Source organism: Lepidothrix coronata, unplaced genomic scaffold, assembly GCF_001604755.1.
Source record: "Lepidothrix coronata isolate B3197 unplaced genomic scaffold, Lepidothrix_coronata-1.0 Scaffold101, whole genome shotgun sequence".
Lineage (NCBI taxonomy): Eukaryota > Metazoa > Chordata > Aves > Passeriformes > Pipridae > Lepidothrix > Lepidothrix coronata.
In genome coordinates this window covers 1,316,338-1,336,166 of record NW_016690281.1, presented here as the reverse complement: position 1 = coordinate 1,336,166, position 19,829 = coordinate 1,316,338, and the positions used below count along the sequence as shown (strand labels likewise).

The 19,829-nt window shown below is 53.0% G+C and overlaps 1 protein-coding gene across 1 annotated transcript; it reads left to right on the top strand.

Moving 5' to 3' along the window:
• Positions 1 to 11,078: 11,078 nt before the first annotated feature.
• NPW (neuropeptide W) lies at positions 11,079 to 13,140 on the top strand. Its single transcript, XM_017823020.1, has 2 exons — positions 11,079 to 11,557; positions 12,733 to 13,140. The coding sequence occupies exons 1-2, from the start codon at positions 11,165 to 11,167 to the stop codon at positions 12,766 to 12,768; spliced, it is 429 nt and encodes a 142-aa protein (XP_017678509.1). The 5' UTR covers positions 11,079 to 11,164; the 3' UTR covers positions 12,769 to 13,140.
• Positions 13,141 to 19,829: the final 6,689 nt, after the last annotated feature.

Sequence of the window (19,829 nt, the reverse complement as noted above, 5' to 3'; positions counted from 1 at the left end):
CGAGGGATCCCAGCCCCATTCCTGTCCCCCTGGATGTGGGAACATGAGGGATCCCAAACCCATTCCTGTGCCCCCTGGATGTGGGAACACGAGGGATCCCAGCCCCATTCCTGTCCCCTGGGTGCTGCCCTGAACCTTCACACGTCCCTGTGTCCCTGGCCCAGGTGTTCTGCCCACCCCTGTGGGGGGGGTCGGTGTCCCCCAGGGCTGGCACTGCGGGGACAGTGGAGACTGTGGGCTGCTGATTCCTGTGGGATTTTTCCAGACCAGACACCTCCCCTGGGGTGCAAAGAGCCCCTCCATGGATTCATCAGACCTGCAGCTCTGCCCCTCGATTTAATGTCACAACTCAGGTGTTTGTTACCTTGGGTACACGGGCTGTGGTTGGGAGAAAAAAAAAAAAAAGGGTAAAAAATGCACTTGAAACACTATCGAAAGTAGGATTTTGGATCCATTGGAGGGGGGCTACAAAAGGGCTCTGACAGGGTGTTGAGAGCTCGGTCTAACGTAAATAATCCTTTATTTGCTCCAGGTTGTGACTCACGCACTCAGTATCCAGGTTCCAGCTGTGCAGGGCGAGTTCAGGTGAGCTGAGTTAACACTGACACACCTGAGGAAACGTGTCCAGGTTCCTGCTCCTGCCGTGCGGGCTGAGCCCGTGGTTTAAAGGTCTCTGTGTCGCTGGGACACAGAGATGGGAATTGCGGCTCCTTGGACAGGAGAGGGTGCTCCAGGAGCGTGGAAAAATGCATTAGGAGCAGCCAAGTTCCTCTGGAAGGGAAAAAAAAACCCACACAAGGATAAAAGCTTGCTTGGCCACAGCACAGACGAACAGACAGGGGTTTTCAGACTTTAGGATCTACCACCTGTTTTTCTCCCAGGTTCCCACTAAGTGACCCAGATGAGGTCACTGTCATAGAATCCTGGAATGGTTTGGGTTGGAAGGGACCTTAAAGCTCATCCAGTCCCACTCCCTGCCATGGGCAGGGACACCTTCCACTAGCCCAGGTTGCTCCAAGCCCCGTCCAACCTGGCCTTGGACACTTGGAGGGATGGGGTGGCCACAGCTTCTCTGGGCAACCTGTGCCAGGGCCTCCCCACCCTTACAGGGGAGAATTTTTTTCCAGTATCCCATCTAACCCTGCCCTCTGTCACTCCACTTCCTGATGAAATTCCTACTAAATTCCTGGCATCTTCCTATGGCTGGAAGATTGGATGAGCATCTTTATCATTCAGACCTGCTGTCTTTTCCCTGAATTCTTTGTCATTTGAGTTAAAACTGGTTCTTCCTTTTCTTTGAGCCATGAACAATCATTTTAGGACAAAGCAGCCCATCAAATAGATCATTAAAAGATCCCATGACGTATTGCCATCCCACACCAGCTCCAGTTAACAACATCTGTGCCATCAAATAAATTAAGTAATAGGTTTGCTAAGTGTTTGGGAGTAGATAATGAAGGATTTCAACGTTTTGGATCATTGGATACAACAGGTAATATTTACTTTTTCCTAAAGAGCCCCATTTATCCCACTTGAGCGTGGAGTGGGGGAACACACGTCTCGCTAATCAACCCTGAAGTGTGTTTGGGTGGGGCTGCATGGAATAATATGGAATGACTGAGGATGATGGCTGTAATTACTCCAGGAAATGTTCCCCGAATTAATGATACTGTTGAAAATGTTTTTATGTCCAAACTGCATCACCCAATTTTGGAGAGCAATTAGCATGAAATGAGCTGGAGGCTGCTGGCAGGGATGTGCTGCCTTAAGTGTCACTTGGCTGTGAAATGACACCGTGGCTGGGCACAGGATCATAAACACACCTGAGGAATTGGGATGGGGAGGGACATTACTCATCACGGGACTCTGGGGACACAGAGGCTTGGCAGGGAGGGAGTTGGGACCTTTCAGATTTCGGCTCTGGTCGGTGATGTTGCTTCCCACCAGTCCAGGAGAGCCAAGGACCTGACCCAAAGACTGATCCTGCGAAGTGTGTGCATAGCAGTGTGTTTTTCCTACTGTGAGGGTGTGATGTTCCTGGCAAAGGGAAGCACTGGCTGTTTTCCAGGCAGGCAGCAGCACTGGCAGCTCCTCAACTGGGGCTTTTTCTGCCCCTCGGATGATATTTGCAATAATCGGTGTCTGAGGGGGAAACCACTGAAGGTTCTGTGTCCCTTCACAGTCCAGGGGAACTTCCAGCAGCACTGGAAGCTCGTGCCAGTCTCATCCTCCATATACAGCTAGAGCCAGGAAGTTTTGTGGATCAAAACCCATGTAAGGATATCATAGAATGGCCTGGGCTGGAGGGAACCTTCAGAATCTTTTTGTTCCTCCCATTGCCAGCTGGAGGCCAGATCCAGCCCTGTCCTCTGCATCCACTGTGGGATGACCCAACCCAACCCCAATCCCAGCCTCTGGCAATGGTTGGGTGTCCTTAACTCCTGCCTCCTGTTCTTCCCCCACAGCACCAGGCAGCAGGTCAGAACAGCCCTTCCATGGCCCGGCATCAGGTTGTGACAGGGGAGGTTTGGGTTGGACACTGGGAATATTTTTACATGGAAAGGATCGTCCAGCCCTGGCACAGCTGCCCAGGGCAGGGGTGGAGTCCCCATCCCTGGAGGGATTTAAAGGCCACATGGATCTGGTACTTGGGGACGTGGGTTAATAGTGGCCTTGGCACTGCTGGGACTGGTGGTCTTGAAGGTCTGTTCCAACCTAAATGATTCTGTGATTCCATGTCCTGCAAATGCAGCTCTGTTGATCCCATGACTTTTCCAGTGGTGGGACACATCTTTCCACAGCTGTAAAATGCCAAAAAACCTCCTCTATTCCATGTCAACATCATCACACAAGATGTTCCCACTCTCCTGGTGTCCCCACCCTTAACAAACAGCACAAAGAATTGCTGGAAAGCCAGTATTCAAACAAACTTCACCAAAGCCTGTTTCCAGCTCCTCATCCTTCTGGAGAACCATCCTGCTGGTGCCTGTGAGTCATGGGTGCAGATTAATTTATTTTGTGGTGCAGAGAGGTTTTTATAACCCTCTTTCAAGCCATTGAATCATTCTTTGCTGATGATTTAAAGAAGCTGGTTTATTTCTCCAGTGATTGCAAACGGAAGCCAGATCTTAGCACGGACTGTGACCCCAAAACATAAAGAAATATAATTATATAGAATTAACTGGTCTCCAAATATCTTAGTTGGTGCTTAGTGCCATGTGTTGTCAGGCAGGGAAGGTTTACTTCCCAAGAAAAAGGGTTAATATTGACTCTGGGATAGTTAATTTCCATGTTTACTCGCTAAATATCACATAATAACTGCAGGGAAAGGCATTTTCAAGTCATTTAATCAGCAATAAATACACTTTGGAATAATTGATAACTCTGCAGATGAGCACAACAAGCCCATTCCACTCACAAGAGCAACAGATCAAATATTTATAGTTCAGCACTGAAATATTGTCCAAGTGCAGAACTAAAGGTTAGGCCTTGGATTAATTTCCCATTCCCAGCTTGGTGCCGATGCGGCTCATTGACAGCTGAGACACTCAGGGTGTGACAGGGAAATCTGTCTTCCTTTGACAAAGTTGCTGCTAAAAGTGATGATTTTTTTAGGGTTTCTTTTTAAGGAAAGTAAGTCTCATATAGTTCCTGAGCAGTGGCTTCTCATAGGTACCTCCCTGCATGGAATCCTGGAATAGTTTGGGTTGGAAGGGACCTTAAAGCCCGTCCCATTCCATCCCCTATCACAGGCAGGGACACCTTCTGCTGTCCCAGGTTGTTCCAGGCCCTGTCCAACCTGGCCTTGGACACTTGAAGGGATGGGGCAGCCACAGCTTCTCTGGGCAACCTGTGCCAGGGCCCAACCACCCTCACAGGGAAGGATTTATTCCTGATATCCCATCTATCCCTGCCCTCTGGCAGTGGGAAGCCATTCCCCCTTGTCCTGTCCCTCCATGCCCTTGTCCAAAGTCCCTTTCCATCTTTGTTGAGGGCTCTCTTTGGATACTGGAAGTCAGGTTTGAATTCCCAGCCCCAACCAGATTTTATGGCTCAGATCAGAAGGCTCAAAGCAGCATTTTGGGTTGCTGTGAGGTCAGTGGGGTTTGTCCCAGACACAGGAGATTTTGGATCAAATATACCCGCAACCTCACCTGAGGGATTAATAGGAAGTCAACCTGCATTTCAGAAACATCCCAGCCTGTCATTATTAACCACATTATTTGTCCACCAGTTTTTTAACCAAAAACATGTTTTTCTATTTAAAAGTTGAGTCATGGAGGGACATACACACACCCCAGTTCTTTGATTTCTCCACAGACACGATGCACAGCTCTGGATTTGAAGAGGGAATTTTCCTCCAAAAGCTTTATTTGCTAAAAAACATAATTTGGTGATACAAGCTTCCCTGGAAAGCAGTGATTCCTTAAAGAGGGGGAGGATGATCAGGGAGAGCAGGATCCTTGCAGAAACACATGCTGGAAAGCAGAGCTGTATTTTAAGGCATCCATAAATATTTTTCTGGGGATGGAGTTTAGCAGCAGCTTGTTGGGGGATGAGAGCAGGGTAAGTGCAGCTGACAGAAAATACAGTCCCTGGGTGGGAATTCAGAGGAAAGGAGCAGATTTAGGCTTTCAAATTCCCAGAACAGGATGAGGAACAGAGCTCCATTTTCATCCCATTCCAGGAGCTCATGTTGATGGGCTGCTCCTGCCCCAGTTTTCCTATGGGGACCAGAGCTTGTGCTGGACACTTTGGATGCTCTGGGCAGGGTGGGAGCCTCAGGAGAGTCTGTGGAGCTGAGCTCTGACTGAACTTTATCCATATTTAATCCAGCCATCCCAGTGTAAGACTCAGCAGTGTCTGGTGATCTGGTTGTGCCATGACACATTTTCGTCTCTGTTTCCCTACCCAGCAATGCCAAGAGCTGGGAATTTGGAGAGGTCAGAGAGCAGAGAACTGATAGTGTTGGGAATGCAGCTCAGAGCTCTCAACTCCCTGGTTGGTGCCCTGCCAGCCCGACCACTCTGCTCTGAATAATTCCATTTTATTTGTCTGCTGCCAGGTTTTAGGGAGGTGTCAATCTCCCACCTCCAGGGACATCACAGGCAGCAGCAGGAATTGCCTGTGGAATGTGGGACTTATTGTAACACTGGGCTTCTTTCTCCCTGGCAACAACTGACAGGACAAGAGGAAATGGCCTCAAGTTGCTCCAGGAGAGGTTTAAATTGGATATTAGGGGAAATTTCTTCATGGAAAAGGTTGTCAAGCATTGGAACAGGCTGCCCAGGGCAGAGGTGGAGTCACCATCCCTGGAAGCCTTCAGAAAACACGTGGATGTGGCACTTGAGGACTTGGGTGAGTGGTGACAATGGTGGTGCTGGTTGATGGTTGGACTTTGGGAATCTTTGAGGGTTTTTCCAACCTTGAGCTGTGCAGATTCACTTGAAGACAGATTTTGTTCTCACCTACACCCCTCTGAGCCTCCAATCATCTCACACATGTACAGCAGTGTGTGCTGGAGAGCCTCACCTAATTAAATTTCAGGAAAACAGGAGAGCACCTGGGGGCTGTGTGGGCTTCACTTGAGGGATCTCGGGGCTGTCAAATGAAAGATTCCTCTCACAACTCTTGCTCCTCACTGCAAACACCTCAGAGCAGAGCCAAATTTACTCTGCACTTCACACATCTGGGTATTAACTGGCTGGGGTTGGAAATTACTTCCAGGAGAAAAAATGACTCATGGACTGGAGGGGGCTGAGGGATCTGCTTGCATTACAGATGCTAGCCCATGGCATCTTTTTTCCCTGCTCCTTTCCCTGCCTTTCAAATTTTTGTCTCTTCTGCTTTCCTAAGGCAGCGCTGTCATCCCACATCACCGGGAATGTTTCATCACAATTCCTTGGTGCTGTTATGTCACATCCAAATCACTCTGTGATGTCGTTGCCGCAGCCCTTGAGATGTTTGGAGACTCTTAATACTCTGCCAACCACAGGACAGGCAAAACACAGGGTGGGGTGGACAAGCAATGGTGCCTCACAGTTCATCCTCTCACCCAACAGGCCCCACTGTTGGGTTCTCCAGCTGATGAGTCACACCAGAAGTGAAGGGTCATTCCTGCATCTTGCAGGATGATGGACAACTTCATTAAGCTGGAGAGGTGAGGAGCCCTTTGTGGGTTTGGTGGGTCTGGACCTCAGTTTGGTTTTGGTCTCCCATCAGTGATTCAGTGATTCCCAATTTGTTCCTTGGTTGGAAGCAGAAATAATTCCACTGACTGAGCTGGGGCTTAATTATTATCTTAATTATTGTCTGTAAAGGGCTTTGAAATCCTAAAGGGTTTGAAATCCTTGGGAGTGTGGGTGATTGTGGTGTGAGCTCAGCACAGAATTCAAGTGAGGAAACAAGTTCCCTTGGCTTGGAGAAGCAACTCCATGAAACTCTGCACAAGTATCACGAGTCTGTGGCTTTTTTTCCCTCAACTTAGTGCTAATGGATCCATTGTTTCATGTAAAGGTTTCTCCCGCTCTTGTTCTATCCTGTGTGACATTTACAGTACTCTTTGTTCCATTAGCAAAGTAATTTGAGATAGTTTATTATCCTTTGGAGACTTCACTGCCTGCTGTTTAACTTCCATGTCACTGGACCCTGGAAAAAAAATCTCTTAAAATAGTGCATGAGGCTAAAAATAGTGAGGAATTAGTAGTTTCTTAGGAGTGAAATAATTAATTTAGTGCACTTTAATATGAAGATCTGCAACTCTAGGAAACACCACTTACTGTTTCCTCTTTCTCTTCAGAGCCACCAATATCTGTGGAGTCGAAGTGTTTCTGCCTCACAGCTTGAAACTGTAATTTGTTTGTATCAGTTACAGCTCCTTTATTTCAGGAGAAGGGAGAAATAGCATTTAATCACGTTCTGAATCACTGGGGGAAGAACTCACTCCCTGATCTGAGTTTATTACACTCTCTAGATGCAAGAAAATGGCAAAGGTTGTTATTCCTTGGATTTTCTGCGATGCTGTCACTGCAGCACCCAAGGGACTGAGCCTGTTTGGGTCCTGGTCCCCGAGTGCCTCATCCCCACTCCATGGAAACACTCTTCCTGATTCCCCAGGGGCTCAGCAGTGGGATGAGTGTTGCAAAACATCAGGGTTTGCTGAGCCACACATGTGGGAAGATCTTTTTCTTGCCGTTAAGACTTCACTCACTCCCGGGTTGAAGTAACGCAGGAGGGAGCAGGGATGTGAACCCAGAAAAGGAGGGGAAGTGCAGGAATTTGGCGTGTGGGCAGAGATGGAGCAGTGGGAAACCTGTCCAATGACCTCCTGGAGCCAGGCAGGAGCTTCATCACATCACCTTTCCAGGTGGGATCTGCAGTACCAGCTCCCTCAGGTGCTGGACTTCCAACCTTGTCTCCAAGTCAACTGCCCGCAGCAGCGCCGGCTTTGCTCCGGCTCGAGGTGCACATGGCACTGCTTGGGATGGGATGGGAGCAAAACTCATCCCTGCTCCAGCCTCCAACTCCAGGTTTGTGCCTCCAGCTGATTTCCTGGTGGTGGAGCCTCTTTCGGCTGATTTGTGTCCGTCTCTCCAATCTGCACAGGAGGGCAGAGCCGGGCAGTGTCTGGGAGGAGGACCTTGGAGCAGAAGGCTCTGTTCCTTGGCCAAACCTTCCATTACCTTGTGTGGTCTTTGGCAACTCTCTGAACACTCCGTGCCTCAGTTTCTCAACCTGGAGAACAGGATGATCCCAATCAGCAAAGCTGGATGAGTTTGCAGTGCTGCACCCCAGAGGAGGAGGGCAGGGTCTGGACCTCCTCATGTCCACTGATGTCACCCCCATCCTCTCATACTCCCACAGGGACATCCTGTAGATCCCAAATGGCCAGAGAATGTCATGTATAGAACAAGCATTAATGCCCAAGGGTGCAGAGGCCCCATCCCAGCACTGGCCTCTGGATTGCTTTGTTTTCCTGCTCGGCTGAGTCGCTAACCTTCCAATAAACACCAGAGTCATTATCATAAAACTGGGGAAAATGCTGTCATTAAACCCCACTGGTTTAGTTTTCAAGTGCCTCTTTCTGGGACATCAAATTCATTTAGATCATTCTCCAAAGCCACAAATCCTGAGTGGCTGCAGTAATGTGTGTGGTGGGAGGTGAGAGCACCACGGGAATTAAATCGGGTGGAGAGGGCTCTTCACAGAGCTCGGTGGGGTTTGTTGCAGGGGGGAAGATGTGATGCGTCCAGCTGGTCACCCCTCTGACCCCTCAGCCCTGGGGTCCCTTGGGATGTTCTCTGGAAACCCCAATTCATGCTCTGATACCTCAGCCTGGAGCATCCAGAGGGATGGGGAGCTGCAGCAGAGCCTCCCTCTTACAAAAAGGTAGATTTTGTTCCAACAGAAAAGAATAAAACCTTAAATCCTTTCAGCAGCAGAAGCATAGGGTTAAATCCCTATGGTTAGGTTTTCCAGAGAAGCTGTGGCTGCTCCATCCCTGGAAGTGTTCAAGACCAGGTTGGACAGGGCTTGGAGCAAGCTGGGATAGTGGGAGGTGTCCCTGCCTGTGGCAGGAGGAGGAACTGGATGAACTTCAAAGTTCCTTCCAACCCAATCCATCCCATTCCCCTTCACCTCATTAAGTGTTTGTCTGAGCACTGGGGTGGCTGAACAAAATTTTGTCTCAGTGTTTGTGTAGTTGATAAATCTGATCTTGGGGCCAACATTTTTTGGGTTTAAGTGAAAACATTAAAATAGGTTTTTTTAAAGGGCTTAGGGTCAGCTGGCCCCTGCTGGGGGTTGATGAGCACCTGCAGTTTATAGAAACAACACATAGGGCTGAAACTTCAATGTCCTGGGAAGTCTGTAGATTTCCATAGGAACCAGGACTCGTTCAAAAGTTTTTCATCTCCCCAAAATAACCAGGATTTTGTTCCTCTGGGGGAGTTCCTGGCACAAGACCTCCTGGGAGCAGCACGGTGCCATGTGTCCGCTGACGTGCTACGGAATCTGCGGCAGCATCGGCTTCTGCGAGGGGAACAAGAATCCTAAAATTATCCTTTAGTTACTTAGAATATAAATAGAATTCAAATTGCTTATCAGCTGTTTCATTTGAAAGATATTTAAAAATACTTGGGAGAGGAAACTTGCACTCCGGTAGAGATCCGGAGCCACGCTGTACCCAAAGGATCTCGGTGCCTTGAGGTCACAACTGTGGGGATCAATCCATGCCCTGGGAGGAAAGAGTTCAGTTCATGGAGAGTTTATCAGCGTGACAAGTTATTCAAGTTATGCCAAAATCACGTGTAAGGGACACTTCAGGCAGATCTCTGGGAATGGGAAAATCTTCCATTCCCGGGTGGGAAGGTTGAGCCCGTGTTGGAGTGTGGCTGCAGTGAAACAAAGCTGACTGTGTCCTTGAGCACAGGAGACAGGAACAAGCCAGGATGAGCATTCCCAATCGATTCCAGGTGCTTCCCAATCGATCCATCTCTGGTGAGGAGAAGGGTGTGTTATGGCTTTTATGGAGTGAACAAACCTGGCAGCGTGTGTCCCATTGTTGGGGACGATGGGATGGGATGGTCCATGTGCTGTACCACTGCCATTCATTAATGGTTCTACTAAATAGGAGAGTGGTGAGGCTGTTCTAATGCCCAGAGCACTCAGAGGGTGACAAAAATAGCCCATTCAGCAGGGATTAGCTCAGAATAAGAAGTGTCCTTACCGTAAACCTGGGTGCTTCCAAGAACTCGGGCTATGGATGAGTTGGACTCTGGTCTGGTTCATTACAGGAATGAGTTGTGCTCTGCACAAACGTAACTTCCAGCATCCACTCCAGAAATTCTGGGTCCCTGTTTTACCAGCTGGGAATTGCACTCACTCCCAGCCTTCCTGGAAGAGGAAAATCATGAGGATCCTCACTGACCATCCGACACCTCCCTATGGTTGCTTTGGATTGTTCTCCTTCTCTTCTCCATCTGCCAGCCCCGCACTGTCTGATCCCTGCCTGGCCAAGGGTCTGGTTCCTGCAGGAGGAGGGTGTTGCTTGTCTGGGATCCCTCTCTCCAAGGGGTCTCCAGCACGGCTCTGTCCCCGACATGAGCCTGGAAACACGTCCCCAGGAGTGGAGGGTCACAGAACAGCAACGTCTGCAAGCTGGGCTGGTGGAGAGAACTTCCACTGGAATTTGTGCTTGTTGGGCGGGAGAAGGTGGGGCTGGATGGTGAAGGGCTGGGGATCCCAGTGATGAGAAGAAGCCTGGCCTGATTCCCTTGGAACATGTTAAAATAGTATCAACAAGGAGAAATATCAACCTCTGCCCAGAGAAGCTGTAGCTGCCCCATCCCTGGAAGTGTCCAAGGCCAGGTTGGACAGGGCTTGGAGCAACCTGGGCTAGTGGAAGGTGTCCCTGCCCATGGCAGGGGATGGAATAGATGGCCTTTAGGGTCACTTACAACCCAAACCATTCTGTGATTTTAAATGGGCACACAGGAGCATGGAAGACGCTGAGAATAAAATTAATCAAGTTACTAAAAAAACCCCAGAGATTATTTAGTCCTCGTTCAATGTATAAAGCCAAGAACTCAGCTAATAGACAAGAGGAGCTGGAATTGCTCCTTGGTGACCATAAACTTGACCTGCTTGGTTTTATTAAGGAGTCTGAGGGGAGAAAGTCACCTGACTGGGATGGCAAAATTCATGGTCTTTAAGAACTGAGTGGCAGAAGAGGAAAGGAAGCAGCCCGGCAGATCCACGGCAAATGGTCTGGAATGCTTTGCCGCAGGGACCAAGGAGGATGCTCGGGATGCTCCGGGCTGCGGGGGACGCTCAGGGATGCTCAGAGGATGCTCCAGGCCACGGGGAGGATCCCGCAGGTAGCAAGGAGGATGCTCAGGGATGCTCGGGATGCTCTGTGATGCAAGGGACGCTCAGGGATGCTCAGAGGATGCTGGGGGCCATGGGGAGGATGCCGGCATCCCGGGGGGAGGCTGCCGGGGGAGGGCGGCCGGGGGCTGCCGGGGCGGAGCCGCGGGGGCCCCTCCCGACGGCGCTATAAACCGGCGGGGCGCGGGCGCGGGGCAGCCATCGCTGGGGCGCCCGGGGCCGGGGCGCACCCTGCCCGCACCCCTGCCCGCACCTTGCCCGCACCCCTGCCCGGGCCATGGGGAGGGGGCAGCTGTCGGGGGGCGCCTGGGGGGCCCTGGTGCTGCTGGGGCTGATCCTGCCGGCCGCCCCGGCGGGCGCCTGGTACAAGCACGTCGCCAGCCCCCGGTACCACACGGTGGGTCGCGCCTCGGGGCTGCTGATGGGGGTCCGCCGCTCCCCCTACCTCTGGCGGCGGGAGCTGCCGGCCGAGCCCCCCCGGCACCCCGGGCCGCCCCCCGGGGACAGCCCCCCGCGCCCGGGCCGCCCCGCCGGGCTCAGCCCCCCGCCCGCCGCCCCGGCCCCGCCGCCGCCCGGCCCCGGCCGCCTCCTGCAGCTCCTGCTCCGGCGGGGCTGGGGCGGCCCCCGCCCGGCCCCCGCCCGACCCCCGCCCGGCCCCCGCCAGCCTCAGGTAACGCGCGGCCCCGACGGGCGGGCGGAGGGCTGGGGGGGCCGGGGGGATCCCGGGAGCCGGGGGGGGCACGGTTGGTTCGCAGAGCCCCGGGATGCTCGAGGGGTGTGATCTGTGTCTGGGATACGAGGGTCCTGCTGCGGCCCCCGGGGGTGCTGGGGGGTCACCAGGTAACAGGGTGCATGGAGCTTCGAGGGGGTTCACCGGGAAACTGGGGTGCACGGAGCCAACAAGGGGGCTGCACTTGGGCTTTAAGGCAGAAAAAGGAGCTGAATGAAGTGCCCGAGGCCAGGTTGGACGGGGCTTGGAGCAATCTGCTCTAGTCGAGGTGTCCCTGCCCATGGCAGAGGATGGAAAGAGATGATCTTCAAGTCCCTTTGCAACCCAAACCATTCCTGGATTCTAGGATTTCTCTGCCCTCCCAGTTGGAGCATCACAAACCTGCCCCCTGTGGGACTGAGCTGCCTGTGCTGGAGGGGTGTCCCTGGGGTCAGAGGGGTGTCCATGGGGGCGGAGGGGTGTCACTGTAGCCAGCAGCTGGGTCATACTGGGATTCTCCCAGCGTGGCTCTCCTCAGGCCCCCTCAGCTGCCCGCTCAGGGCTCAGCCAGGCTGTGTGGGACTGGCTCAGGGCTGGCTTCCAGGCATTAAATTTCTTTCCTCTTATGTAGAGCTGGAGTCAACATCCAGCTGAAATCCACAGAGGCTTTTGGCTGTTGGATCAGCCCCTGACACATGTAGCTGTTTTCCTCCCCCACCTCATTTCTGTGAGGAAATCTGGGATTAGAATCATTTTGGGAAAGCCCAGCGCTGTGTTACGTCTGTGCTGTGCCGTTGCCTGGCTGTGCATGTCCCGGTACCACAGGCTCTGGATCCATGCACACACATGCATCCCTCAGATTCCCCACGCAAGTTCCCACTGGGAGCCCCGCAGGCAGGTCCAAGCCCGGTATTTGGGTGTCTGGTGGGGTTTATCTGCAGGCACAGTGGCAGGAAGGGAATCTGCAGGTTGGATCTGAGCCTAAGACAAAGAAAATTGAATGAAAATGGTGAATGCAGCTGTGGTTTAAACACTGCACTGAGGGGAAATGGAATCCCATGTGGAGAGGGAGGTGATGGCAGAGCTGGAGGCTCAGGTGATGCTCCAAAATAACCCAGCCCCTCTTCTCCTTCCAGCTCTTCCCGCTCGAAGACCTGGCTCTGACCCGCTGACAGACCTGTGGAGATGCTTCACGTGCTGGAGGAGCAAGGACTGACTGCCCGAGGTGGGAGCTGCTCACCTGGCTGGCGAGGAAGGGTCTCCTCATGGCATCTCCGGGTACTCTGACCTCTCTGAAACCACACAGACAGTTACATCCCAAAAAATCTGAGTTTTCATGGCCCTGCCCAGACACAGGGTAAATTCATCTTGTTTTTCAGGTCAACCTAGTGCTACAAACTCGGGGAGAAATAAACAGGGGAGATATTTATTTTTGTTTATTTTTTTTACATTTCTGTACTAGCTTGTTTGCAATATGATACAAACATGTACTGTTCGCTTCCTCGGGACCTGCCCTCATTAAAATGAGATGTGATCAAAGGAAACTCGGGCTTCCTGGTGCTGTTGTGGGGTTTTGGTGGGGATTTTTAAGAGCAAAGCCTGGTCCAGCCCTGCACGGGGCAGACACTTCAGCAGTCGGGTCACTCCCAGATTTTTCTAACATGATTTAACTCCTTGACACAATTTTTTCTGCAGCTTTACAGTAAATCTCTTTTACTGCCTGTCAGGGAGTTACTGCCAGGCCAAGTGTCAATTCAGATGACAACATTTAGGAATGTTTCCTCAACTGGGCTGCACAGAAGCTCCGTGAGTCCTCACTGCTCTGACTGTGTTTTGCCTGCTCAGGGCTTAATTTACATATGTCCCCACTGAAGAAAATAAATGTTAATCCTCATTAAAACAGGGAGGAGCCTTGGGGGTGGGCAGGAGCACATGGTAAAGGGGTGTTGGAGTGAGTGGGATCTGGGATCTAGAGAAAACTGAGGTTCGGGGGGCTGAGTCCAGTACTGCTGAGTTTTAATGCCCTGGCACTGGTGGTTGTTGCAGGAAATCAGACAAAGAGTAATTTCCACCCCTCTTAGATGAACTCCCTGCTCCTGCCAAGGTTTGTGCTGCCTTTGGTTTGGATCTGGAAGGAAAAACCCCTTGCTGGGGGAGCAGGGTGTGTGCAGAGCCCTCCCACCAGGGAGGGAAGGGTTAAAACGAGGCAGGACAGGGAAAGGCCAGCTTTGAATAGGAGGGTGCAATGGGGATGAAGGACCATGTGCTGAGAGACCCTCATCTGTTGGAAAGGAACACTTGACCGTGCCAATTGCTGGGGTAAAACCAGCGAGACACTCAGTTAACCACAAACCCTTCACTTCTCACCTTGGAAAATGGTTTTTGCTGTTGAGTGTGAGCTGATTTCCCACTTGGGGCTGTAAAGTAATTTCCTATGTGCTGCCTGCTCTCCAGAGACATCTGGGCCTTCCCTGGAGGTCAACAAGCCCAACAAAATGCAAGAGAGCTTAAAGAGGTGTTTAACTGCCCTCCTGCCCCGGGGCAGGACCCAGCTATCCCTGATGGATGTTAATCTGATCCTTTCTAAAAGATCATCCTGATGGAGATGCCACAATCCCGATGCTCTGCCTCCTGTCTCTCTCACTCTGGGGGGCTGCATGTCCAGACCATGGGGACCCCATGACCTGGACCACAGGGACTCCCTGTCCTGGTCCGTGGGGGTGCCCCAGGATGAAACACAGCCACAGGGATGCTCGGGGAGGATCCTGGATTTGCAGCTCTAAGCAAACTGGAGGGGGACAAAAGCTTTTTGGGGGTGCATGGACAGGCCCAGAGCTGCAGCAGCACATTGGCTCCTGGCCCCATTCAGGGTCCCAGTGCCCCCTACCCCCCCTCCCCCAAGCAGCTTTCCAGGGATAACTGCGGCCGAGGAGGTCGATTCCTGGCACCTCTCTGGGCTTTGGGAAGGCTCAGAAACCCCCAGGAGACAGTGGGACAAGTCATCCCTTCCCTCCTCCCACTTCCCAGAGCCTGTGGGGTGGTGGACTAGGGGTGCCGGGGGTGCCGGGAATGCGGTGGCACCCAGGTGGCTTTGCCATGCCCTCTTGTGGCCACGCAGATGCCAGAGGCTGGGAAGTGCTGGGAAGTGCTGGGAAGTGCTGGGAGCTGCCATGTGGGTGAGGATGAGCCCTTCCACCACGTCCCCATCCCTGCATCCTCACGGAGTGGGGCATTGCCCCATGGGTGCCCCTCTGCCCACGTGGCCCCAGCCGAGGCCAGGGGCCAGCAGGGGATGGGAGCTCTGGGTTAACTCCTGTCCCACTGCTCCCTGCATGGATTTGGGGAGCCCAACTGTGGGGCTGCCCAGGGTCCACACACAGCACATGTGGGGTTTGGAGCTGGATCTGGCCCAGGTCCATCCCCAAGGTGCTGCCTGGGAATTGTGCAGCTCCGGCAGTGCCGGGGCCGGGGCTGGCTGATGTGCCAGGCTTTCCTGTGCCAGGCTTTCCCGTGCCAGGCTTTCCCATGACAGGCTTTCCTGTGCCAGGCTTTCCTGTGCCAGGCTTTCCCGGACGGAGCAGCCGTCACCTGGCCCACGGTGCCAGCGGATGCATTTTGTTCCAGCCCAAGAGGCGGGCGAATCCAGGGCCCACGGTGGGCAGGAAGACGTCCCACCCCAACCCGGGGCAGCTCCCTTTCCTTCCCGGCTCTCGGCCTCTCCAGGGGGAGCAGCAGCATCCACCGGGGCCGGGGGCTGTGGGAAGGGCATTGGCTTGGATAGGAACCAGCCGGGCAGGGGAGCTGCTGTGAGCTCACCCCAGGGCTGGCCTGGGCACACTCACAGCGGCTGCAGGGCCCTGCGTGTACCGGGAGGAAGAAAACTCCCCAAGGAATTTTCTCCATCATCACCTCTGCTCAGAAGCTGTTCCCCAGGGATGCAGGTGGCTGAGCCAGGCCAGGACTGAGCCCTCCTCCAGCTGTGGTGGTGACTGAGGATGGAAATCCCTTGGACAGAGCTGGACATCCCAGGTGGTCCCTGTGATGGTCCCAAATATCCCTGTGGGGAGCCTGGACTGCAGGACCTGGTGCTGAGCTGGGCTCTACCAGGGATCCCATCCCTGCCACTCCCTCCTGTTCACACCTTCACCCTGACACCAGCCAGGGAAATGATGGGGACTGGAGACAAGGGGCAGGAGCTGCAGAGATCAGGAGGTGATGGTCTCTCTGTGCCCACCCTTTTGCCTATTTCCAAGATATCCAGAGAACTGATAAGGTGACAGTGGTTTAGAGACACCATCAGGGATGTTCCTGGCCAAGTTGCAGCTGCCCAGAGCCATTCCTGGGGTGCCCAAGGGTTGAGACCCTCTCGTGGACCCCACTCTCCCACCCAGGAACATCCCTCAGGTGTCCCCAGGGCTGTGCCACCCTGGAGGTGCCACCCTCGTGTTGACTGTACACGGGGCTGTATTTGGGGAGTGCCCACTCTGCTTTGGGCACTCACCTGCCTTGGGCACGTGGCACTGGGAGGGGATGTGACTCGTGACACTGGGAGGGAGGGTGACCTATGCCAGCACTGCCCACTCTGCCTGCTCCCCGGGCATCCTGCCAGACCCCTGCCCCACTCCTGAGGATGCTGGGGCTGGCACAGGAGTGGCTGGTGGGGCAGCAACACTAAAATATCCCTCGGGGTCCCCTCCAGAGCCCTGTCAAGAGCTGCAGACACCTCAGGGGGCCATGAAGGTTCCTGGGGATGTCCTGCCCATCCTGTCCATGGCAGGGAGATGCTGCAGGAGTGGTCCCAGCCCCCACAGCATCCCCTGGGTGCTGGGGTGGCACCCAGAGCTGGACATGCCACAAGAGCTGATGCCCCAAACCTTTTAGCCTCACCCACAACTTTCATGGCATAGAAGGATTAAATTCAGGCATGGCCATGCTAAAACATGCCCCTGGAGATGGGTGATTCCAGGAATGGATGCTCCTGAGGATGAGTACTCCCAGGGACAGGGGGCCCCACCTGGAGGGCTCAGTGCTGCTCTTACACCGGTGTCCTTGCTGGGGTGACACACTGGGGGGCACTGGCACCAGCACTGCTTGCATCTGTGCCAGTACCAACCTCTCCACGACCAAGTCCCTCTGGAGTCACATTATCCATGGGATTTTCCTCTAGGAATCCTACCTCAGCTCTTCCAGGGGGAAGGGGGGCTGCCTGGCAGAGGCAGCGGGTGCCCGTCTGTGGGGGCAGAGCAGGATGGCTCACATGGGCTGTGGGAGCAGCACCCCTGCCTGCTCACCTGGCCGTGGGTGTGCTGGCACGTGGAATTCTCGGGTGTGCCTAGCCTGGCTGGTCACCAGCTCCACCCCTGCACAGCCCCAGCACCACCAGCCCCCCCGGGGCAGCACCCACAGCTCTGCTCTCTCCTACAGGTGATAAAGGCCCAGGTTGTGCAAGAGGGATCTCCCGGCCCTCAGCAGAGTAACTGAACTTTCTGGACTTTCACAATCCACAAAACATGTAATTAATCCTCCTAATGATCAGTTCTCCTTCTATCCCCATCAATCTAACCTGGGGAATGTTTACAGCTCAATAGTGCCACACACAGAGGCTCAGGGAAAATGAGACCGTGCTTTTTACGAGCTCTCCTCTCATTCCTGGTTCCTCCAGCAGCACAAATAAATCATCCCCTTTGAAATCATCCCCTGAGAGCAGCCAGGACACAGCAGCCCCATACTGAGTGATGGTGAAACAGAGGAGGAATGAACACGGCAGCATCTGTGCCAGTGGGAAAGCCCAAGACTTCATTTATTCATAGTAAGAGCAAATTACTGCAGTGGCAACAGCTCTGCAGCTCCCAGTGGATATCATCCAACATAAGGTGCATCCCTGAGCTCGAGCAGAGGGACCAGACCTCCCTCCACACCCAGGCAGAAGGTCTGTGGGTGGCCAAGCTCTGCTGGGAATTGGAGCCTGGCTGGAACCAGCCCGGTGAGCTCCTGCTCCATGTGCAAAGCTGGGTGTGGAGCAGGGGTGGATAAACACCAGCACTGATGGGGAAGAGGAGGCTGGGAGGGAGGAAGGGCCCAGCCTGTTCCTCACCCTTGGCAAAACTCCCATGCCAGAGCAGGGTGAGCACAAGGGAGTGACCCACATTCCAGGAGTGGATCTGGGAGAAGGGGAAAGGAGAAGGCACAGGATCAGCCCCAAACCATCCAACAGGCACAGTGTGGGGCCACGAGTGGGACACAGAGCCCCTGGAGTCTTGGAAACACGTGTCCTCTCTGGCAGAAGAGGCCCAAAGGCAGGTGTGAAACCTCCCATTCCTTTGGAAGCAGCAGCACAGCCCAGCGACTCCGTCATGGACAATCCTCCTCCTCAGAGCTGCTCACCCTTCCACTGCCTCAGGAAAAAGCCAGACTGAGCAGGCCTGGGGGACCAGCTGAGGTTTTCCTGGTTTCTGAATCAAGATGGACTTTGTGGGCTCCCAAAATCCCCACTCTGACACGCCAGGGAGCCTGAAGGGTGACTCTGATTTCTGTAACTGTGAAAGTCCTCACAGCATCTGCATTTTGCATTAGTGATGCCACAGGATCAAGCCTAAAGCAAACAGGTGCAACTGAAAAAACATTACCTGCACTGCAGTTATCCATAAAGTCACTCTTCAAAAGAAAGACTCTTGAACCAAAGAGCCATTGGGCCGCAGGTGCAATTCTCTGCCACTGCTCAGCCAAGTGCAGGGAAGGAACTGGAAGCAGATGTCAACTGAAAAGAGCTTCAAACCCTTCCAAGCCAGTGAGCTCACAGGGCCCTGAACTTCCTCCACCTCCAGGCCAGCCCAACTCAGGCTCAAATATGTGCCCAAATCAAAATCCACAGAAATGTAAATGGGAAAATGTTGCCTGTGCAGTACCTGCTGGATTTAACCAGGGCTCTGTTATTCCAGAGTGCAGGAGCCTTTCTCTGCTCCCCCTTTTTTTTTTTTCCTATGAGACACGGATGGGAAATGGCAGGATGGGAAGAACCAAAGGAATTTTGTACCATGTGAGGATGCACCTTTGCACAACATGTTTTCATATAATGTCCATCTCCTTCTCCATCAGCTGCAGTGAAAAAATGCAGCATTTCCCTGGGAACTGTGTCCATGCCAAAGGATGCACTCAAGACAGGCAGGACAGCCCAGCTGGGCACCAGAGGCACAGCCACAGTCCCCAAAGGAGAGGGATCATGAAATAAATGCTCCATTTTAGGCTCACAAGGTGTGTGACTATGAGCAGGCAAAATCCAGTGCTGAGTCAGGGCTCTACCAAGTTCCCTACATTCCCTACAAGAAATCGATGGCTTTTTGGGGAAAAAATGCCTTTTGGGGACACTGAGATTAAAAAAAAATCGATAAATCCAAGTCACATTTGAAAAACTTTTTGTGCTCAAAAAAAAGGAGCATTTTTTAAAAATTCAAACAACCCTTTTCTTCCTTTTTGAAATGTTTTCTCCTTTTTATTTCGTTTTGCAACCTCCCAATGCTTTTTAAAAGACATTCAAAAGGGTTAAAAGATTCAGTCTGACCACCCAAAAGATTTTCTCCACCGTGTTTTTATTGCGCCGAATCAAAAGAAAAACTTTTTAGTTCAAATAAACTTGAAACAATTCCTTCTCCTCCCCCGCTCCCTCCAGTTTTTTGGTTTAGCCAGTGAGTGGAAAAATCAATTATTCGCACTCCTCTAGCCCGATAAAAAGCTTCAGGACTCCACAAAGAGGCTCAAGGGAGCACTTGTGTCGTACAGCAAATAAAGCAGGCTCTGAGCTTCCCAGCTCTCCAGCCTCTTCTCCTGTCACCCAAGATTTTGTGCTGAGATCGGAGCTTCTGTGGCACCACAGGGAGCGAAGGAGCCTCTGTGGGACCAGAACGTCGTCGTGGTGGGACCAAAGCATCCTCCTTGGTGAGGCATCACATCCTCCCTGGTGGGACCTGCTCTTAAAACATCCTCCTTGGTGAGACATCATATCCTCCCTGGTGGGAGCAAAGCATCCTCCCTGGGGGGGTCCAAAACATCCTCCTTGGTGAGACATCACATCCCCCCTGGTGGGACCAGAGCAACCTGTCTGGTGGGACCTCATGGCACAAACTGCACCTGGAGCCGGAGCTGAGCCTGGGGCTGAGCCCACCCTTGGCTGAGGGTGACAGACACTTGAAGGGACAACACCCTGTCCCCACAGGGGCCCGTGCCCCCCACCCAGCCA

Excerpts from the sequence above, each read along its gene's own strand:
- NPW (XM_017823020.1), top strand. The coding sequence starts at position 11,165 with ATGGGGAGGGGGCAGCTGTCGGGGGGCGCCTGGGGGGCCCTGGTGCTG. Across the intron at positions 11,558-12,732 it reads CCGGCCCCCGCCAGCCTCAG|CTCTTCCCGCTCGAAGACCT; the intron begins GTAACGCGCGGC and ends TTCTCCTTCCAG.